We start from the raw sequence: 19,001 nt of genomic DNA, 5'->3' as shown, positions 1-19,001 counted from the left end.
ATTTTCACTTTTTTCACATAATAAAAGAGCACTTGACTTGGCTCTTTCTAGAGGCAGGGGGAATAATATTACCCATAACATTTGTCGGTAACGAGTCGGGGGAATGTGAACTTTTTTCATAAGATGAAATTTTGTGAAATTCTCTTTATATTTTCCTTATATTGTTGTACGCATGTGACATCTAAGTTATTCACACACTGCAGTAGTCTTCTCATCCAGCGGTTACTGCACAAAAACTTCAAAAATTCATAACTTTTGAACGGATTGTCCGATTTTCCTCAAACTTTCAATGATGTGTTCTACTAATATTGCTACATTCTCTCAATCCTTATGTTTATGAAGGTGAACTTGTCCTTTAATAGTCTTCAAGAGTGTGTGGAAGGTGAACTTGCGATACTGAGGTGATCACTAGACCCTCTGTGTCTCTTCTTTTCAGTCATATTACTTTGAACTTTTGATGATCGAAAACAAATCAAATGACTTGTCAGTCACTCAGTCACACAGTGATGCATTTCCCTGCGAGAGCTCTCAGGATAGTTTGTGTTTCCATAATTTATTTTGTGTCATGATCTTGAAAAACTATTAAAAGACCAACATACACTTTGCTGGATCTTTCACAATGAATTTTCTCCTCTATTATACCTATGCATGCAGCACAAATTTTGATGGCAATAGTTGATATGAATATGACATAACCTTTTTTTTTTCAATGTACATAGAGTTGTTTCATTATTTATCTTCTCGTTCTCTTTTATTTTTGTGACTGTGGAGTGAAGGTTATGTACAGAACCTGCATGAACTCTGTACATTTGCTCTCCTGACAAAATCATTCATAATACAGTATGACATCATAATGGGTGTCAGGTAGAGTCAAATTTTAATTCAGATCAAATTATCATTATGCTGGGTATCTCTAAGATGTTCCATTATTGGTGTCACCCATCTTTGTGACATTTCTGACCCTGCTCCACTAAACCCACAGAAAATCACTAGAAAATATATTTGTGTTGAGGTCATATTTTTAAAGAGGGATTCTCAGCCTTAAAGAGAGATAACTCATCAAAATTGGATGTTTCAAACCCAGCAAAATACATGGAAATCAAGCATTTTGCTACTCTTTAGAAAATATGCCATGAAGTTTGAGTCTATCCAAGTGTTCTTAGTTATCCTCATTTTGTATGGAACAAGAACAGAATTTAACATCCTATGCAACTACTATGAATATATTATCAGATTTAGCTAAAACTTCTTGCAATAATTAACAACATTCTTTCATGAATATATGTCATAATTGTTTGTAAAACTTTCTGTAAACTTTCACATACCTCATGGGAAGGAAATAGAGTAAACCAATTTGAGAAAAAAAAGAGTCATATCTTCCATTTTATGCTTTTGAACTTTGAATTTAGATAGAAATGGGTAACTCTTTCAGATAACAGTGAAAACACTGAATTAGCCAAGTTGCAGCAATGCTGTTTTCAGGCCAGCTGGAAAACCATCCCATGGTGATTTTTTTGTGGGTGTTGTCATGCAGGGTCACACTCGTGTATACTTGTGCTTTAGTACCGCTATCTTTCTATGACACCATTTGGCCAAATACATGTTCAACTAATGTAGATCATAACTTATTGAAACTCTCAAGAAATTTTGCATACTATGTACATTGCAACTTTGGCACAGTTTTGCTTATGGTCAGCAAAACCTTGTCTGTAAGCGTTTCCAGGATTGCCCTTAGAGCCACAGATATAATTGTAGATTATGGCAGGGGGAGGGAAGGAACATGCAGTAATCCCTGCCCCACCCTCTTTTGTGAGTACTGAAATGCTCTTATCGTGCCTTGGACTATTTACACCACGCATGTTCATTCACATAATATGTATGCCATGTATATTTTCATCTTTCATATTTTTCATCAAAATCATATTTTGGAGACAGATGATTAACCTTCACATTACAGGGCATGAGAGCAATACAGATTGCATAAAATGCAGAGGTCCACATATTACGGAATTTGCAAACATGTGATTAACCTTATCTGTGTAATATGTCTTATGTATAACTCACCAATATTTGCATATATTCATTTACTACAACTATCTGTACATATACTGTATACATTTCCACTCAGTTTTTGTCTGTTTGAAATGGTTTGGTGTTGATCATTCACAGTGGCTTATGGAATATTTTTCAGTGATACTTTCAACTTCATCTGAATATGATCACTGTGTTCATCATGGCATAGTATTCATATATGTTCCACATTCTTCCTCATCTTCCCCTTATTGTTTTATTGTTTTCTTTGGTTTTCTCATATCTTTTATTTTTTTGTCCATCTGTTTATCTATCTTTCCTCTTGCCATCCATCACTATTTCATTAATGTATTGAAACCAGATGACAGCAAGCAGTGGAGAGGAGCAGGGCCAGAGCCAGGGCCCACACATGTCAGGGCGGGGCAGAGGAAGAGGGAGAGGCAGAGGCAGGGGTAGAGGAGGTGGCCCCGGTGGTGGTGAGGGACGATCTGTCAGGATGGGCTGGGATGACAAAGGACAGGTAAGGAAGGGGATGGGGAGTGCCGTTTGTTGCATTTTGTGTTTCTTGTCCTTTGTTACTACTGGCATAAATTTATAGAATAAACATTGTTTGCAGTCTGCTGTGGAGGCATTAGTAAATATTATTCTGCAATAATTCAGTGGAATTCAGTCAACCAGGGCCCTGATGCATAAAACCCTTACCGCTGGACTTACCGCTCCTGTCTAGCAGTAAGTCTTCAAATCAGCGGTAAATTTTATAATCCTTGATGCTGATTGGCTGTGATGCCTAATTTTGACGGTAGTTACCATTGAAATTCAATGGTAAGTTTTATGCAACGGGCCCCAGGTGCTGAAAAAAAAAAATAAATAAATCTTGCTGGATTTGAGATGTGAATGTTGCGTCAAGGATTGTTGCCCCGTCAAAGATTGTCGTCTGACGACAATCTGTGACAAGGGCTGGCGGCAAGGATTGTCGCCCGCCCTCGAAACACATTTTGCTGGGTAATATCGTTCTTGACATAGTCATTGAAATACCAACACATAACTTACATGGCTGAATCCATGCAAACATGCCATGTAAAAATTCATGGTGAGGTTTCAAGGAAGTGTGTATGTGCGCGCGCACATGATAATTTAGTGTCCGTTTGTGCATGTGTGTGTGTGTGTTTGTGTATATGATGGAAGAATGTGTTTATTATGTCAGCGTATGTGTTTTGGCTGCGCGTGGGGAGGGATACCTAGTAAGCTGTTGCTGGCATAAACGTTATATTGATTTTATCAGCAGCTTTGACTTTGATGAGTTTGTTTGACAGATTTGTATATGAATTCGTAGTGGTGCGCATGCTTGCGTGCGGGCGGATGCTGCTTTTATGCATACGGTCCATTATGTCTTATGTATCAACATTGGGAAGTCGTTTCATCAGGAAGGAAGGTAGTATCGGTTCGGGTTTGTGTGTGTGTGTGTGTGTGTGGGGGGGTTACATTTCGTTATTGCGAAGGTTCATTATTCTGAAGGCTCTTTAGTCCGAAGGTTCGTTATTCCGAAGGTTTGTTATTCCGAATTTCCTTTTTGGATCAACGAACCTTCGGAATAACGCCACAAATGTTCGGATTAACGAACCCTTTTTCATTTTCGGATTAACGAACCTCTAGGTATAGGGAATTGTGTGTTTTGGATAAATGAACCTTTGGAAAAACAAACCTTCGGAATAACGAACAGCACCCGTGTGTGTGTATGTGTGTAGGTGTGTGTATGTATGTGGGTTGGTGAATGTGGGTGTGGGATGATTTAGGTTAATCGGGGGTTGGTGGGTTGGGGATTTGATTTGAAGAAGGATAGTATGACAGATTTCGGTAGGATTTAATATTTAGGATAGATGTAGATTTGTTTCGGTTGGGGGGGGGGTGGTCAAGTTTTTTTATGACTGATTTCGTTTTAGATTTGTATAATGTACAATTGTGTGTGTGTGTTTTTATGCCTCCGCCACGAAGTGGTGCCGGAGGCATTATGTTTTCGGCTTGTCCGTCTGTCCGTCCGTCCGTCCGTAATAAATTTTGTGGACAGGGTAACTATCAAAACCTTTTAAGGTATCCTAATGAAACTTGGCATGTACGTGTATTAGGGGGTGAAGTTGTGCCTATCAACTTTTGGGTGCACATGGTCAAGGTCAAAGGTCAAAAGGTCAAGGTCAAATACATAAAATTTCACTATTTCCTCCATATCTATGTAATGCCTGAAGATATTTCCTTGAAACTAAGTGTATACATGTATTACCCAATTAAGATTCTCTGATGAAAGTTTTGGGTAGTGAGGTCAAAGGTCAAGGGTCAAAAGGTCAAGTTAAAATATTAAAACTTCGCTTTTTTCTCTGTACCTTGGAAATTGTTCAAGGTATCTTCATGGAACATAGTATATATACATGTACTGACTGGCAGTGATTATGTAGAGAATCTAGGGTTCATAGGGTGAAAGGTCAGGGGTCAAAGGTCAAGTGCAACACTTCAAAATTTTACTATTTCCCTCATATTTATGCAATGCCAGCAGGATTTTTTTTGGACACTTGGTGTATGCATGTATAACCTAATATAGATTATCTGGAAATTTTCTTTTTCTCTTTTTTTTTTGTCGGTTTGCCTCAAAGGTCAAAAGGTCAAAGATCAAAGGAAAGTGCTGAACTAACTTTTTCCTCCATATCTCAGAAGTGGCTCAAGTTATCTTGAAATTTACTACATATTTATCCATGTTCTGCCTGACAGTGATTATCCTATGAATTTTAGGGTCAAAGGCCAGATGAAAATGGTAACAGTGTGCTTTTCAATACAGAAATTACACTTTTTCTCCATACCTTGAAAATTGCAGTATACATAAACTTATGAATGGGTCAAAGTCAAGTTAAAGTCCTTGAATCCCCAAATACATGCTCTCCTATTTATCCAATTAATCCAATTAAACCTAGGTAAAGGAAGGTGAACATTCAACACATTTGTGGCAAACATGTAATTTCAATATTTTGCCAATATTGTGAAAATGTAATTATACATTGTCCACATGTACTATAGACCTATTAGGAGAATCATGCATTATGGCGGAGTCATAGCAGTCGCCTTAGCGACATTTCTAGTTTTTTTATGTATATGCCCTTGTAAGTAAGAAGGTGTTACATGATCCAAACCAATATATTCAAGGGATATAGGTTTGGTAGGGCCCTACATGTCAAAACTTTCTCTTGAAGAAATTGTTAGTAGGGTTGGTCTATAATCGAGTTATCTATGTTGAAGTGAGATTATTTGTAGTACAAATTGACAAATGGATTTGTTTGTGATTCGAATTGCCATGTGTAACGTTTTTATGCCTCCGCCACGAAGTGGTGCCGGAGGCATTATGTTTTCGGGTTGTCCGTCCGTCCGTCCGTCATTAATGAATTTTGTGGCAAGCGTAACTAAAAAACCTTTTGAGGTATCCTAATGAAACTTGGCATGTATGTGTATTAGGGGGTGAAGTTGTGCCTATCAACTTTTGGGTGCACATGCTCAAGGTCAAAGGTCAAAAGGTCAAGGTCAAATATGTAAAATTTCACTATTTCCTCCACATCTATGCATTGCCTGAATATATTTTCTTGAAACTTAGTGTATACATGTATTACCCAATTAAGATTCTCTGGTGAAAGGTTCAGGTCAAGAGGTCAAAGGTCAAAAGGTCAAGTAAAAATATTAGAATTTCACTTTTTTCTCTGTACCTTGGAAATTGTTCAAGGTATCTTCATGGAACATATACATGTACTGACTGGCAGTGATTATCTAGAGAATTAAGGGTTCATGGGTTCAACAGTCAGGGGTCAAAGGTCAAGGGCAACACTTCAAAATTTTACTATTTCCCTCATATTTATGCAATGCCAGCAGGATTATTTTTTTTAACACTTGGTGTATGCATGTATAACCCAATAGAGATTCTCTGGGAAGTTTTTTAAGTGAGCTATTGCGATCGCCCTTCGTCCGGCGTCCGTCGTGCGTCGTCCGTCGTCCGTCGTCCGTCGTCCGTCGTGCGTCGTGCGTAAACTTTTTACATTTTCATCTTCTTCTTGAAAACCCCAGGACCGATTTTCATCAAACTTGGCAGGTAGCATCCCTAGGGGGTTAGGAACTCAATTTGTTAAAATGGGCACCATGCCCCACCCAGGGGGCCCCCAGGGGGGCCCAAACCCCCCAAAATTAAGGAATCTGTAAAAATCTTCTTCTCTAGAACCAGAAGTGATAGAGCTAAGTTAATACTATGAGTTAGTACATTGATGACTGTAGTTTCAAGTTTGTTCATGGCAGAATCAGGGGTGCCCCCCTTTGGGACCCAGGGGAGGGGGGTGGGGAAGGGTTCTAATGGGGCCTAAATTGTACATTTTCATCTTCTTCTTGAGAACCCCATGACCCATTTTCACCAAACTTGGCAGGTAGCATCCCTAGGGGGTTAAGAACTCAATTTGTTAAAATGGGCACCATGCCCCACCCAGGGGGCCCCAGGGGGGCCCAAACCCCCCAAAATGAAGGAATCCGCAAAAATCTTCTTCTCTAGAACCAGAAGTGATAGAGCTAAGTTAATACTATGAGTTAGTACATTGATGACTGTAGTTTCAAGTTTGTTCATGGCAGAATCAGGGGTGCCCCCTTGGGACCCAGGGGAGGGGGTGAGGAGGGGTCCTAATGGGGCCTAAATTGTACATTTTTATCTTCTTCTTGAGAACCCCATGACCCATTTTCACCAAACTTGGCAGGTAGCATCCCTAGGGGGTTAGGATCTCAATTTGTTAAAATGGGCACCATGCCACACCCAGGGGGCCCCAGGGGTCCCAAACCCCCCAAATGAAGGAATCTTTATAAATCTCTCTAGAATCAAAAGTTATAGAGCTGAGATAATACTACAAGTTTGTTCATAGGAGATCCAGGGGTGCCCCTCTTGGGTGGGGGGGGGGGGTGGTCTTTTTCTTTTTCTTTTTTTTTTTTTTTGCCTCAAAGGTAAAAAGGACACAGATCAAGTGAAAGTGCTGAACTAACTGTTTCCTACATATCTAGGAAATGATTCAAGTTATCTTGAAACTTACTACATATTTATGCATGTTCTGCCTGACAGTGATTATCTTAATATGAATTTTAGGGTCAAAGGCCACATGAAAATGGCTAACAATTTACTATTCAATACAGAAATTGCACTTTTTCTCCATACCTTGAAAATTACTCAGTGCATAAACTTATGAATGGGTCAAAGTCAAGTGAAAGTCCTTAAAATCTCCAAATACATGCTCTCCTATTCATCCAATTAAACCTAGGTCAAGGAAGGTGAACATTCAACACATTTGTGACAAACTTGTCATTTTAATATTTTGCGAATTTTATGAAAATGTAATCACACATTGTCCACATGTACTATAGACCTATTAGGAGAACCATGCATTATGGTGGAGGCATACCAGTCGCCATAGCGACATTTCTAGTTATATATTGTTCTAAAGTGGACGATTGATGCCGGAGTTAACTGATTCTGATAAGGCTCAAAATCAGTGATTATAAGTGTAGTATATCAAGTGAGGTTGTAAGAAAATAACACTAAACTTTTAGAGTTTGTAACCGTGTATTTTAAAGCTGAATAGTATGCAAAGACAGTGAAGTAAGCCTTACAATGAAGCTGTTTATAGTCGAAAAGTTGCATTCATAACTTTCCTCTTGTTGGGGGGAGGTGTGATGGAGAACAGCAGTGTGCAATGAGCAACCAGGGTGGGGTAATGAAAGAGGTCCATTCGGGACACGAGGGTTGGAGTTGGCAAACATGGCGTGAACAGTTGCAGTCCTTCGGTGCTGATCCAAGAATGTTTTGTCGGTGTATGACAGATGTTTTGTCTGTGCATGACAGGTGTTCTGTTGGTGCATGACAGAAAGGAATGAGTTCATTCCATCATGTTTGAGTAAATCTCCTTTCCATGTTCACATTAACTTCATTGAAGTTAGTTACATTAAAAAAAATTTTAAAAATTATACATATCTAGAAAAAAAAAATAGACTAAAAATGACATATGGAAACATCAAATATATCACAAGACAGTGACATCATGTCCTAACATTCAAAGCTTTGTTTTTCTCTTTCAAATCAAAATCAAAATAGAAGATATGATATTTTTCAGGTACTTTGATACCTTCTGCTTATGTGACCATGGCATTCCTGTACTAAATTCCTCCTTTATATTATGTGAAGAGCAAAACAGGGTTTGTCTTGAATGTACAAAAAAGAATGAACTACCTGTCTTTTGACAGATATTTGAGGACAAGATATCCAGGATAAAACAAAAGTCAATGAGTGAAATAAGTCACTTTCACTCACTCTGCAGATGAGCAATGCCCAGAGTGGTGATGTCATCTTCACATTATCAGTATGACTCCTATGAGGTGTACACTGTCAGAACTCTGTTTTGCCAGGGTCATGCAATACAGATTTGTCCCATGTACAAGTAGATTCCATAAATTCAAGCAAAGATGTACTTCAATGAGAGTGTGAAGTGCCATGTCGATTTCTCTCCTGTCTTACAAATTAATTCATAAGAATATCTGTAGACTTCTTCATTGAATATTGCTGAAAATGCAGGGTAAACTGAACCAAATGCTCCCTGACCATTGCAGTAGTGCTGGCCACATGGAGCAGACAACCATGTGGTATGATAATGTCAATCATGCAACTAACCTATCATAGCACTATATCAGTTCAATGTGATAACCAGTGAATAATCAGCATTTACAGGCTATTTCTCATCGGTAATAGTAATTTTGAACCATCTGAGATCTTCCGCTCATTTTCTGGTTTATATCTCTATTGCAAACCATGTACTTTCTCGGGAGGAAGGCCGCTTTTATCTGTTTAAAAAACAAGATGACAACAACTGAATCAGCCCGAGGCTGATTATGAACACCTTCAGAAGTGTAGAGATAGGAGTTGATATGCCCAACCGAAGTAATCTGTTTTTATTTCAGTTGTGCTTTTCCTCTCCCCTGCCTCAATCTTATTGTCCCCGCCGAACGAGTTCGAGCAGGGGACTATGAAACGGGCTCCGTACGTGTGTGTGTCCGTGCGTCCGCGCGTCCGTCCGTTCGTGCGTCCGTCCGTCCGTGCGTCCGTGTGTGCGTCCGTGTGTGATCAGAATGTTCAATTTGCTACTTCTCTGTCATTTATGAGCCAATTTTGATTCTGTTTGCTTTATATGATAGCACTACATGGGAGCTTTAAAACTTGTACACAGAATTTCAGTTGTGACCTTTGACCTTGACCTTTGACCTATATTGTGCATTTTGCTACAAAATGCTACTCCTTCGCCATTTCTAACCCGATTTCGATTCCGTTTGCTTTAAGTGATGGCACTAGGTGAGGGCTTCAAAACTTCTACACAGAATTTTGATCTTTGACTTCTTTGACCTTTGACCTTGATTTTTGACCTATATTGTACATTTTGCTACAAAATGCTACTCCTTCGCCATTTCTAACCCGATTTCGATTCCGTTTGCTTTATATCATGGCACTAGTTGAGGGCTTCAAAACTTCTACACAGAATTTTGACCTTTGACTTCTTTGACCTTTGACCTTGATTTTTGACCTATATTGTACATTTTGCTACAAAATGCTACTCCTTCGCCATTTCTAACCCGATTTCGATTCCGTTTGCTTTATATGATGGCACTAGTTGAGGGCTTCAAAACTTCTACACAGAATTTTGACCTTTGACTTCTTTGACCTTTGACCTTGATTTTTGACCTATATTGTGCATTTTGCTACAAAATGCTACTCCTTCGCCATTTCTAACCCGATTTCGATTCCGTTTGCTTTATGTGATAGCACTAGGTGAGGGCTTCAAAACTTCTACACAGAATTTTGACCTTTGTCTTCTTTGACCTTTGACCTTGATTTTTGACCTATATTGTACATTGGCTACAAAATGCTACTCCTTCGCCATTTCTAACCCAATTTCGATTCCATTTGCTTTATGTGATGGCACTAGGTGAGGGCTTCAAAACTTCTACACAGAATTTTGACCTTTGACTTCTTTGACCTTTGACCTTGATTTTTTACCTATATTGCACATTTTGTTACAAAATGCTACTTCCGGCGGGGACATATATTACGCACCGCGTAATTTCTACTTTTCCTTGTTTTTCTTTCTCTCACAGATTTGTGATAACTTTGGCATATGAACTGATACAGCTGCCATGCTCTTTTCCTTTTATTGTGCTTTTTGTGTGTGTGTGTTTAAAGAGGAGCATTGTGAACAACCAGGGAAGTGCTCACCTCCCTGGAATGACCGACTGTGTGCTGACACTGATACTAACAACGGAGCTCTGCCTAGAATCATATGCTGCAGATCAGAGTCAGATGCTATTCCTAAGTTATGAAGCCCACAAAAATATTAATTCTGATCCCTATATAAATGAGATGTGCATGTGTACATTTGTTTGCCCATTGCTGTACTCCATGATCGCGAATGTAACCACACAACGAAATTGACAGGAACTTCTGATTTTCAAAAAAATTAATGTAAAACATGAAATATTCGCAGCATGAAAATTTCGCAAATTAGAGCCTATGACCTTTCTTGTGGCATGAAATTTTCGCAAGTTGCCACTGGCGTCCAATGCATATTTAGGCAAGAACTTTCGTGTCCATTTTAATTTGGTGAATGTTAGTACTCGCGAAATTCGCGAAATTAAAATGTACGCGAACATTCCTTGTTTTACAGTTAGGCTTTGTGTCCTACAATATAATGCATATATACAGTATACCAAATTTGATTCCATGCGTCAGCAGTGAAATATGGGAGACAGAGTGGGTGTTTTCATGCTTCCCCCCACGAAGTGTTGCTGGAGGCATTATGTTTTCGGGTTGTCCTTCCGTCCGTCCATCCTTCCATCCGTAATCAATTTTGTGGACAGCGTATCTAAAAAACTGTCACAGGTATCCTAATGAAACTTGATATGTATGAGTGGGCGAAGTTGTGCCTATCAACGTATGAGCACACATGCTCAAGGTCAAAGGTCAAAAGGTCAAGGTCAAATGCTCAAAATTTCACTATTTCCCCTATATCTATGCAGTGTCTGGAGGTATTTTCTTGAAACTTGGTGTATACATGAACTGCGAAATAAAGATTCCCCAGAAAGAGCTTTGGGTCATGAGCTCAAAGGTCAAGGGTCAAAGGTCAAATGAAAATGTTAAAATTTCACTTTTTTCTCCATATCTCACAAATATTTCAAGGTATCTTCGTGGAACTTTGTATATACAATTGTATGCATGTACTGACTGGCAGTGATCATGTAGGGAATTTATGGGTCAAAAGGTCACGGGGCAAAGGTCAAGGTCAACTCATCAAAATGTCATTATTTCTCTCTTATCTATGCAGTGCCCGCAGGATTTTTTCTTGAAATTTAGTGTATGCATGTATTACCCACTACAGATTCTCTTGGAAGTTTCTTGCCAAAAGGTCAAAGGTCAAGTAAAAGTGCTAAATTTTATTTCTTCTTTAAACTTATAAAAGGGTCAAAAATTGGGTACAAATCCTCAAATCCCCAAATACCTGCACTTTGGACAGTATAGCCATTCATCCAAATAAACCTAGTTCAAGGAAAGTGAACACTCAATGCATTTTTGCCAGTTATGTGAAACTGTCATCACACATTGTCTACACATTGTGCTATAGACCTATTCGGAGAACCATGCATTGTGGCAGAGTGTACCAGTCGCCATAGCGACATTTCTGGTTGTTCATGTTACACCCAGAATGGGTCGATTTATGAGTGATTTGAATGAAATCAATTAATATCAAGGAAAAACAAAAAAATATTGTTGAGGTGGTTTATTTGCATTATGAGAATTTGAGTGTTTGTTGGTGTTTGTTTACAATAGGTATGTATTGGCAGTGTGCATATGACAAAGAATAGTGATATGGAAGTTACAGGGATCATATAGTTTCGGTTGAAACCTAATTTCAGGTTTCTAACATTTTTTGGTGAGATAATGAGAAACCTCTTATGAAATATGAAAGAGCATGCAATTCCACGAGGAATTCATCGCCTATTTGATGAAAATTGGTTTTGAAATGGCTGATATATCCAAAACAGAGCAATTCTGATAAGTGTGGGACCCACACTTTATTACGATCGCTTTGTTTTACTTTGTTTTGGGATGTTTCAGTCATTCCAAACCAGATATTCATCAAATAAACTTTGAATTTCTCTTGAAATGATATGTTCTGTACTCTTTCATTAGTGTCTTCTTGGTATCTCCCAGAAAGTTAAAAGCCCAATTCTCATCTCCACCAATAATGTTACATCCCTTTAAGACTGATGGAAGAATATGACTTCAGTGAAAAAATGAACAAAGACAGATAACATTTAGGGAGGGTACCTCCCTGGTATGCCTTTTGTCGCGGTCTCTCTCTCCTAGCCCGCCTCACCGCTGAAATTGACACACCCATACTATTTTGAAATCAACGCTGCTGTGAACTCTATAAATACGTGCTCATACATGTTGAAGGCATTTTCATTGCCACAGTAGTGCCTGCTGCTCAAAAAAGTTTGTTTGCACAAACATCAAATCACAAACACAAACAGACACATGTACGCATACAGGCACACGTATACACACAGACAAACAAACCACTACCACTATACAACCACTACACATGCACAGTTTCTACATATTGTATTATTATACTCCAAACACACACACACACACACAGCTATACGGAAACTCATACACAAGTCACTTATTGTACGCACCTACAAATCATGCACAGCACATACCATGCAGCTCCCAACAAACACACACACACACACACACACACACATGCGCATAACTTACCTGTCATACCCATCCCACCAAAGCATAACACCGGAGCAACCACCCCGAGCCGGGGGCAACAATCTTTGACGGGGCGACAGTCTTTGTCGCAACAATTTTTTGCCATCATAGATTGTCGCCATCGAGGTCAAAAATTGGGAACTGCACAAGCGTCACAGATTGTCGCCAGACCACAATCTTTGCCGAGGCGACAATCCTTGACGCCAACTTCGTCAAGGATTGTCGCCCCGAGCCGGGGGCAACAATCCTTGTCGGGGCAACAATCCTTGTCGCAACATGTGAAGTCTCAAATGTCAAGGTACAATGCTTGTGTAGCATAGTCATTACATCATACCAGTCACATTAAGCCTGATTTGACCAAGCTTTTTATGAATTTATATATCAACTTTTTCCCTTGGGAAACCAGGTGCTTCATGTGAAAAAGCTCTGAGTAAAGACCATGTCATGGCAGCAGTCATTGAGGAAAGTGGTATCCTAAGTTATGATTCTGGCTTTAAAAGCCATTTTGTGACTGAAACACAACTAATAATGGTATTATCTTGTTTTTTTAAATGTATGAATGTGGAAACTAAGCTATTTTGTAATGAAGTGCATCCTTTGCCACAGGAAAGCTTCTTGAATTTGAATGAGCATGAAAATTTCTTCTGTCATGGCACTTCACAGAACTCAAAAACTTCTCTCTTCTAACATTGCCCTATCAATATTTTGTTAAAGTACAATTCTGGAAGCAGCGTAGGGAAGAATGTATGTGAGTAACCTCTTTTCTTTTCTTTTTTTTCCTCAATGTAGGATTACTCAGCAAAGAGAAAGGAAAACTATGACATGGTCGAGGCAGAAATCCAGGCCATGCGGGAGGCATATGAAAGCAGGGTAAGCATGAGAGATGAGATGAACAAGACTGCATTAACTGTAATTTACCACTTCCATCGTCATCAACAGAATAAGAAATATTCAGAGATAATAATTAGTTTTCCTCCCTATTACCCCATGGTATGTGTGTCTGAAATTTGTTGGGTTTTGGTCTGTTGATTTATAATTTTGTATTTTCAGATGTTGAGCACCTCCCTTTGCAGGAGTTTATCTGGTAGCCCCATTATAGACTTTTGATGATAGTAGTTGTTTTACAGAAACTCACAGTGTAAGTAAGCAAGTGAGATTTTGGGGTCCTATTAAGAAAGTGATTTTTTTTTCCCTCTGTGATCAAATCAAGTGATATCAGTGAATTTACACTTGTTTCAGTGTCTCTCATGTACCTTCAATAGTTGTTGCAGAATTATCAGATGTAAAGGTACTATCTTTGTCATGAAATTACGCTCTATTACTGGAATTCATCATTCATTGAGTGTAAATACCCCATTGACATGATGTGTCATAGTGAATTTTCAGACTTTGACAGTCAGTACATCTTTTCACATACTGAACCCAGTGTAGAATATCAACACGTCTTTATGTCACTCCTCAGAAAGCGGCGGGCAACGACCCATCTCAACCACTGCCGCGATCGTCATACAATTTCCTCGACGATCCCCGCCGCTTTGGCCCTGCCCAGCAGGACTCCCGTGAAGGTGACAGGCACAAGTCTAACAGGCGGAATCAGCGAAACTGGGGAGGACCAACAATCAACGACGTTCGCTCCAATATGGCCAGACAGAGAGACAGGCCCCCACCAAGACAACAGGTATCACTTCGTTTTGTTTATATATTTTCTTGAATCGCAGAGAGAGTGGAGGTCATCACAGTGGACTCTCGTTATGACGAAGTCCTCAGGACTGACAAATTTTTTCGTCATATCAAAATTTCGTTATAACCGAACAATGAACAATAAAGAACAAAGAGTGGATAATTTTGCTTACTTCGTTGTAACCGGAATTTCGTTATAACCGTGTTTGTTATAACTGGAGTGCAATGTACTTTCTTGCCTCTCTGCTGGCTAATACCAGATAGGCCACAGGCATTTTTTCAACTTGTAGTGATAAGCCATAGCAGCCAAGGGTCATTATATGTACGCAGTGGTGGCAGAGATAGCAGCTATTCATTATTTTTTTCGTCATATCAAAATTTCGTTATAACGGAACAAATGAACAATAAAGAACAAAGAGTGGATAATTTTGCTTACTTCGTTGTAACCGGAATTTCTTTATAACCGTGTTTGTTATAACTGGAGTGCAATGTACTTTCTTGCCTCTCTACTGGCTAATACCAGGTAGGCCACAGGCATTTTTGTCTCGCCCACCGGAGGTGAAGGCGAGACTAAGGGATCCAAATGGCGTCCGTCCGTCGTCCATCCGTCGTCCGTCCGTCGTCTGTCGTCCGTCACAAATGTTAAAGTTTACCTGCAAGACTCTCTTATGATGCATAACTTGGCAACTGTTACAGCAATGGCAGCCACACTTGGGTGATAGAAGCACTAGGGGTATCTTCATGTTATGGTGTTGTCAGAGGTCATGTGATGATGTCAAAGGTCATTTGAGGTCATATATTAAAGAGTATGTGCAAGACTCTCTTTTCTACGTTAAAGTTTACCTGCAAGACTCTCTTTTGACAAGTAACTTCACATAAGTTGCTTGGATTACAACCTAACTTGGGTCATAGATGCACTGGGGGTACCTTCATGTTATGGTGCCGTTGGAGGTCACCGGATAAGGTCAAAGGTCATTTGAGGTCATACGTTAAAGTTTACTTGCAAGACTCTCTTATCACATGTAACTCGACACATGTTGCTACAATGGCAATCAAACTTGGGTGATGGATGCACTGGGGGTACCTTCATGTTATGGTGCCGTAAGAGGTCACATGATAAGGTCAAAGGTCATTTGAGGTCATACGTTAAAGTTTACTTGCAAGACTCTCTTATCACACGTAACTTGACACATGTTGCTACAATGGCAATCAAACTTGGGTGATGGTAGATGTCTCTTGGGAAGTTGAAGGTAACCACAAGGTCAAAGGTTGCAGACAGGGGTCAGCGAACTTTTAGGGCCCAATGTTAAGTTTTTAGGGCGCATTTCGTTTATGGCTCATAACTTTTGATCCCTTTGTCCGTTTGTGACCAAACTTGGATGGAAGATGTCCCTTGGGGAGGTGAAGGTCGTCACAAGGTCAAAGGTCACAGACAGGGGTCAACAAACTTTTAGGGCCCAATGTTATGTTTTTAGGGCACGTTTTGATTGTGGCTCATAACTTTTGATCCCTATGTCCGTTTGTGACCAAACTTGGACAGTAGATGTCCCTTGGGGAGTTAAAGGTTATCACAAGGTCAAAGGTCACAGAAAGGGGTCAATAAATTTTTAGGGCCCGATGTTAAGTTTTTATGGCGCGTTTCGATTACGGCTCATTACTTTTGATCCCTTTGTCCGTTTGTGACCAAACTTGGATGGTAAATGTCCCTTAGGGTGTTCAAGGTCACCACAAGGTCAAAGGTCATAAGCAGGTCAATTAACTTCTGGGAGTTATAAAAAATATTAATTCCTTGTGCGCAAATGGGCGAGACACAATTTGGTGATTGCCTTGTTTCAACTTGTAGTGATAAGCCATAGCAGCCAAGGGTCATTATATGTACGCAGTGGTGGCAGAGATAGCAGCTATTCATTATTGTGTATTGATAAGCTATGGATGACCAAAAACCATGGTTATTTTTCTCTGTGTGAGCAGAAAAGATAATTATTTTGTTTTGATAATGATGAGCCAGAAACATGTTGACATAGCCTTATCTTAAGCAGACACCAAAAGATAACATGTGGTTTCATGTAATTTCAAACCAGTGATTCCTGATACAATTATGCAGAAGTTAAAGGAGAGTTCTTGTGCAAATCCAATCAAATTCATGCAACCAAGATTGCTGTTTTTAGATACCCAGTGAGGAATTGCATGAAATTACAAATGATACGAAAGTTATTATGATCTGCCAGATATATACATGTATAATAATTTGTCCAATTTTTATTGTCTCGCCCACCGGAGGTGAAGGCAAGACTAAGGGATCCAAATGGCATCCGTCCGTCCGTCGTCCGTCACAAATGTTAAAGTTTACCTGCAAGACTCTCTTATGATGCATAACTTGGCAACTGTTACAGCAATGGCAGCCACACTTGGGTGATAGAAGCACTAGGGGTATCTTCATGTTATGGTGTTGTCGGAGGTCATGTGATGATGTCAAAGGTCATTTGAGGTCATATATTAAAGAGTATGTGCAAGACTCTCTTTTCCATGTTAAAGTTTACCTGCAAGACTCTCTTTTGACAAATAACTTCACATAAGTTGCTTGGATTACAACCTAACTTGGGTCATAGATGCACTGGGGGTGCCGTTGGAGGTCACAGGATAAGGTCAAAGGTCATTTGAGGTCATATGTTAAAGTTTACTTGCAAGACTCTTATCACACGTAACTTGACACATGTAGCTAAAATGGCAATCAAACTTGGGTGATGGATGCACTGGGGGTACCTTCATGTTATGGTGCCGTAAGAGGTCACATGATAAGGTCAAAGGTCATTTGAGGTCATACGATAAAGTTTACTTGCCAGACTGTCACAGACAGGGGTCAACGAACTTTTAGGGCCCAATGTTAAGTTTTTATGGCGCGTTTTGATTATGGCTCATAACTTTTGATCCCTTTGTCTGTTTGTGACCAAACTTGGATGGTAGATGTCCCTTGGGGAGTTGAAGGTCATCACAAGGTCAAAGGTCACATACAGGGGTCAACGAACTTTTAGGGCCCAATGTTAAGTTTTTAAGGGCGTGTTTCGATTGTGGTTCAGAACTTTTGCTCCCTAAGTCAGTTTGTGACCAAACTTGGATGGTAGATGTCCCTTGGGGAATTAAAGGTCATCACAAGGTCAAAGGTCACAGAAAGGGGTCAACACATTTTTAGGGCCCATTGTTTTTCTGGCGCGTTTCGATTATGGCTCATAACTTTTGATCCCTTTGTCTGTTTGTGACCAAACTTGGATGGTACTTGTCCCTTGGGGAGTTGAAGGTCACCACAAGGTCAAAGGTCATAGGCAGGTCAATGAACTTCTGGGAGTTAAAAAGTATTAATTTCTTGTACGCGAATGAGGAGACACAATTTGGCACTTGCCTCGTTGACTCTTTGCTCATCTATTGCCTTTACATGTACACATTTCACATAGTGTTAGTAACAACATCATCATAGTGGTAGCACAATGAAACATTTGGTTTGTCATTTACATTTTTTACAACGGATTAGAAGAGTTAATTCAGTAATAGATATTAATCCTGTTAATGTTTCTAGTTTGTTGTCCTCAGATTTAATCTTCACTGATACCAATCTCATGCATAGTAATGTAGTTCAATGCAATAGATCATGTACTCCATTTCAACTCTATCTGATTTACCAGAATGGTCCTCCAAGAAACAAAATGGAGATGTCAGTGCAGATGACGGGCAAGGAAAGAAGAGACTACGAGGCATGGAGGAGAGAGAGGGAAGAGGTGGAGCAGCAGAGGCTGGCCAGACAGAAGGAGACCTCTGGGGAGTGGCGGCGAGAGTGGGACAGGGACAAGGGGGCAGGGTAAGTACATCATTAGCCTGCTTCTTTTGATTTGTCATGACTTCATTGATATCAGTAAGATGTCGCAGCAGACATCGCTCTCCGGTCCCTTCCGACAACAAGCCGACCTTGGTCAGCCGTCACGTCGAGGCCTCCACCGTCCACCTCGCCCAGGTGCCGGAATCTGCAGCAAGCGGGTTTGGGGAGTCACTCGCTGCTGCAGATCCCGGCATCTCCCTCAATGGGTCTCTATTATATAAAACATATACATGTATATTGTCTTACATTCCTTGCGTGCGTTTCCTTAGCAAGAACAGGGGATCTCTTCGTTCATATACCTATAGTGTTATTTATAAATGATACACTTTTTATCCTTTTTGTGGTGAGAACAATTTAAAATGTTTGTTAATCCCCTCTCGCATGAGTCGCCTGCACTTAATTAATACTTATAAATTTGTAGTTTAAATTTATTTTGAAGATTATTATGACTCCCACTTTCTGGCACTAAATTTTACCTTTTTTTTTTTTGGCTTGAAGCCCGCAGGTATACTCATACGTCTTTGAAACCACGATTATATCTGTACA

General features: G+C 39.8%; 1 protein-coding gene across 1 annotated transcript in view; it reads left to right on the top strand.

Moving 5' to 3' along the window:
• The window catches only part of LOC139722847 (uncharacterized), a 56,075-nt gene that overhangs the window by 25,733 nt on the left and 11,341 nt on the right, over positions 1–19,001 (top strand). The window contains exons 8-11 of the mRNA XM_071634133.1: positions 2,393–2,551; positions 13,697–13,777; positions 14,370–14,585; positions 18,265–18,437. Coding sequence (XP_071490234.1) covers positions 2,393–2,551; positions 13,697–13,777; positions 14,370–14,585; positions 18,265–18,437 — 629 coding nt within the window. The remainder of the gene's footprint in view (positions 1–2,392; positions 2,552–13,696; positions 13,778–14,369; positions 14,586–18,264; positions 18,438–19,001) is intronic.

The sequence above is a fragment of the Diadema antillarum genome, unplaced genomic scaffold (assembly GCF_040938485.1).
Source record: "Diadema antillarum isolate AM-2024a unplaced genomic scaffold, OU_Dant_1.0 scf00000173, whole genome shotgun sequence".
NCBI classification, from domain to species: Eukaryota; Metazoa; Echinodermata; class Echinoidea; order Diadematoida; family Diadematidae; genus Diadema; species Diadema antillarum.
This window is presented reverse-complemented; position numbering and strand designations above follow the sequence as displayed.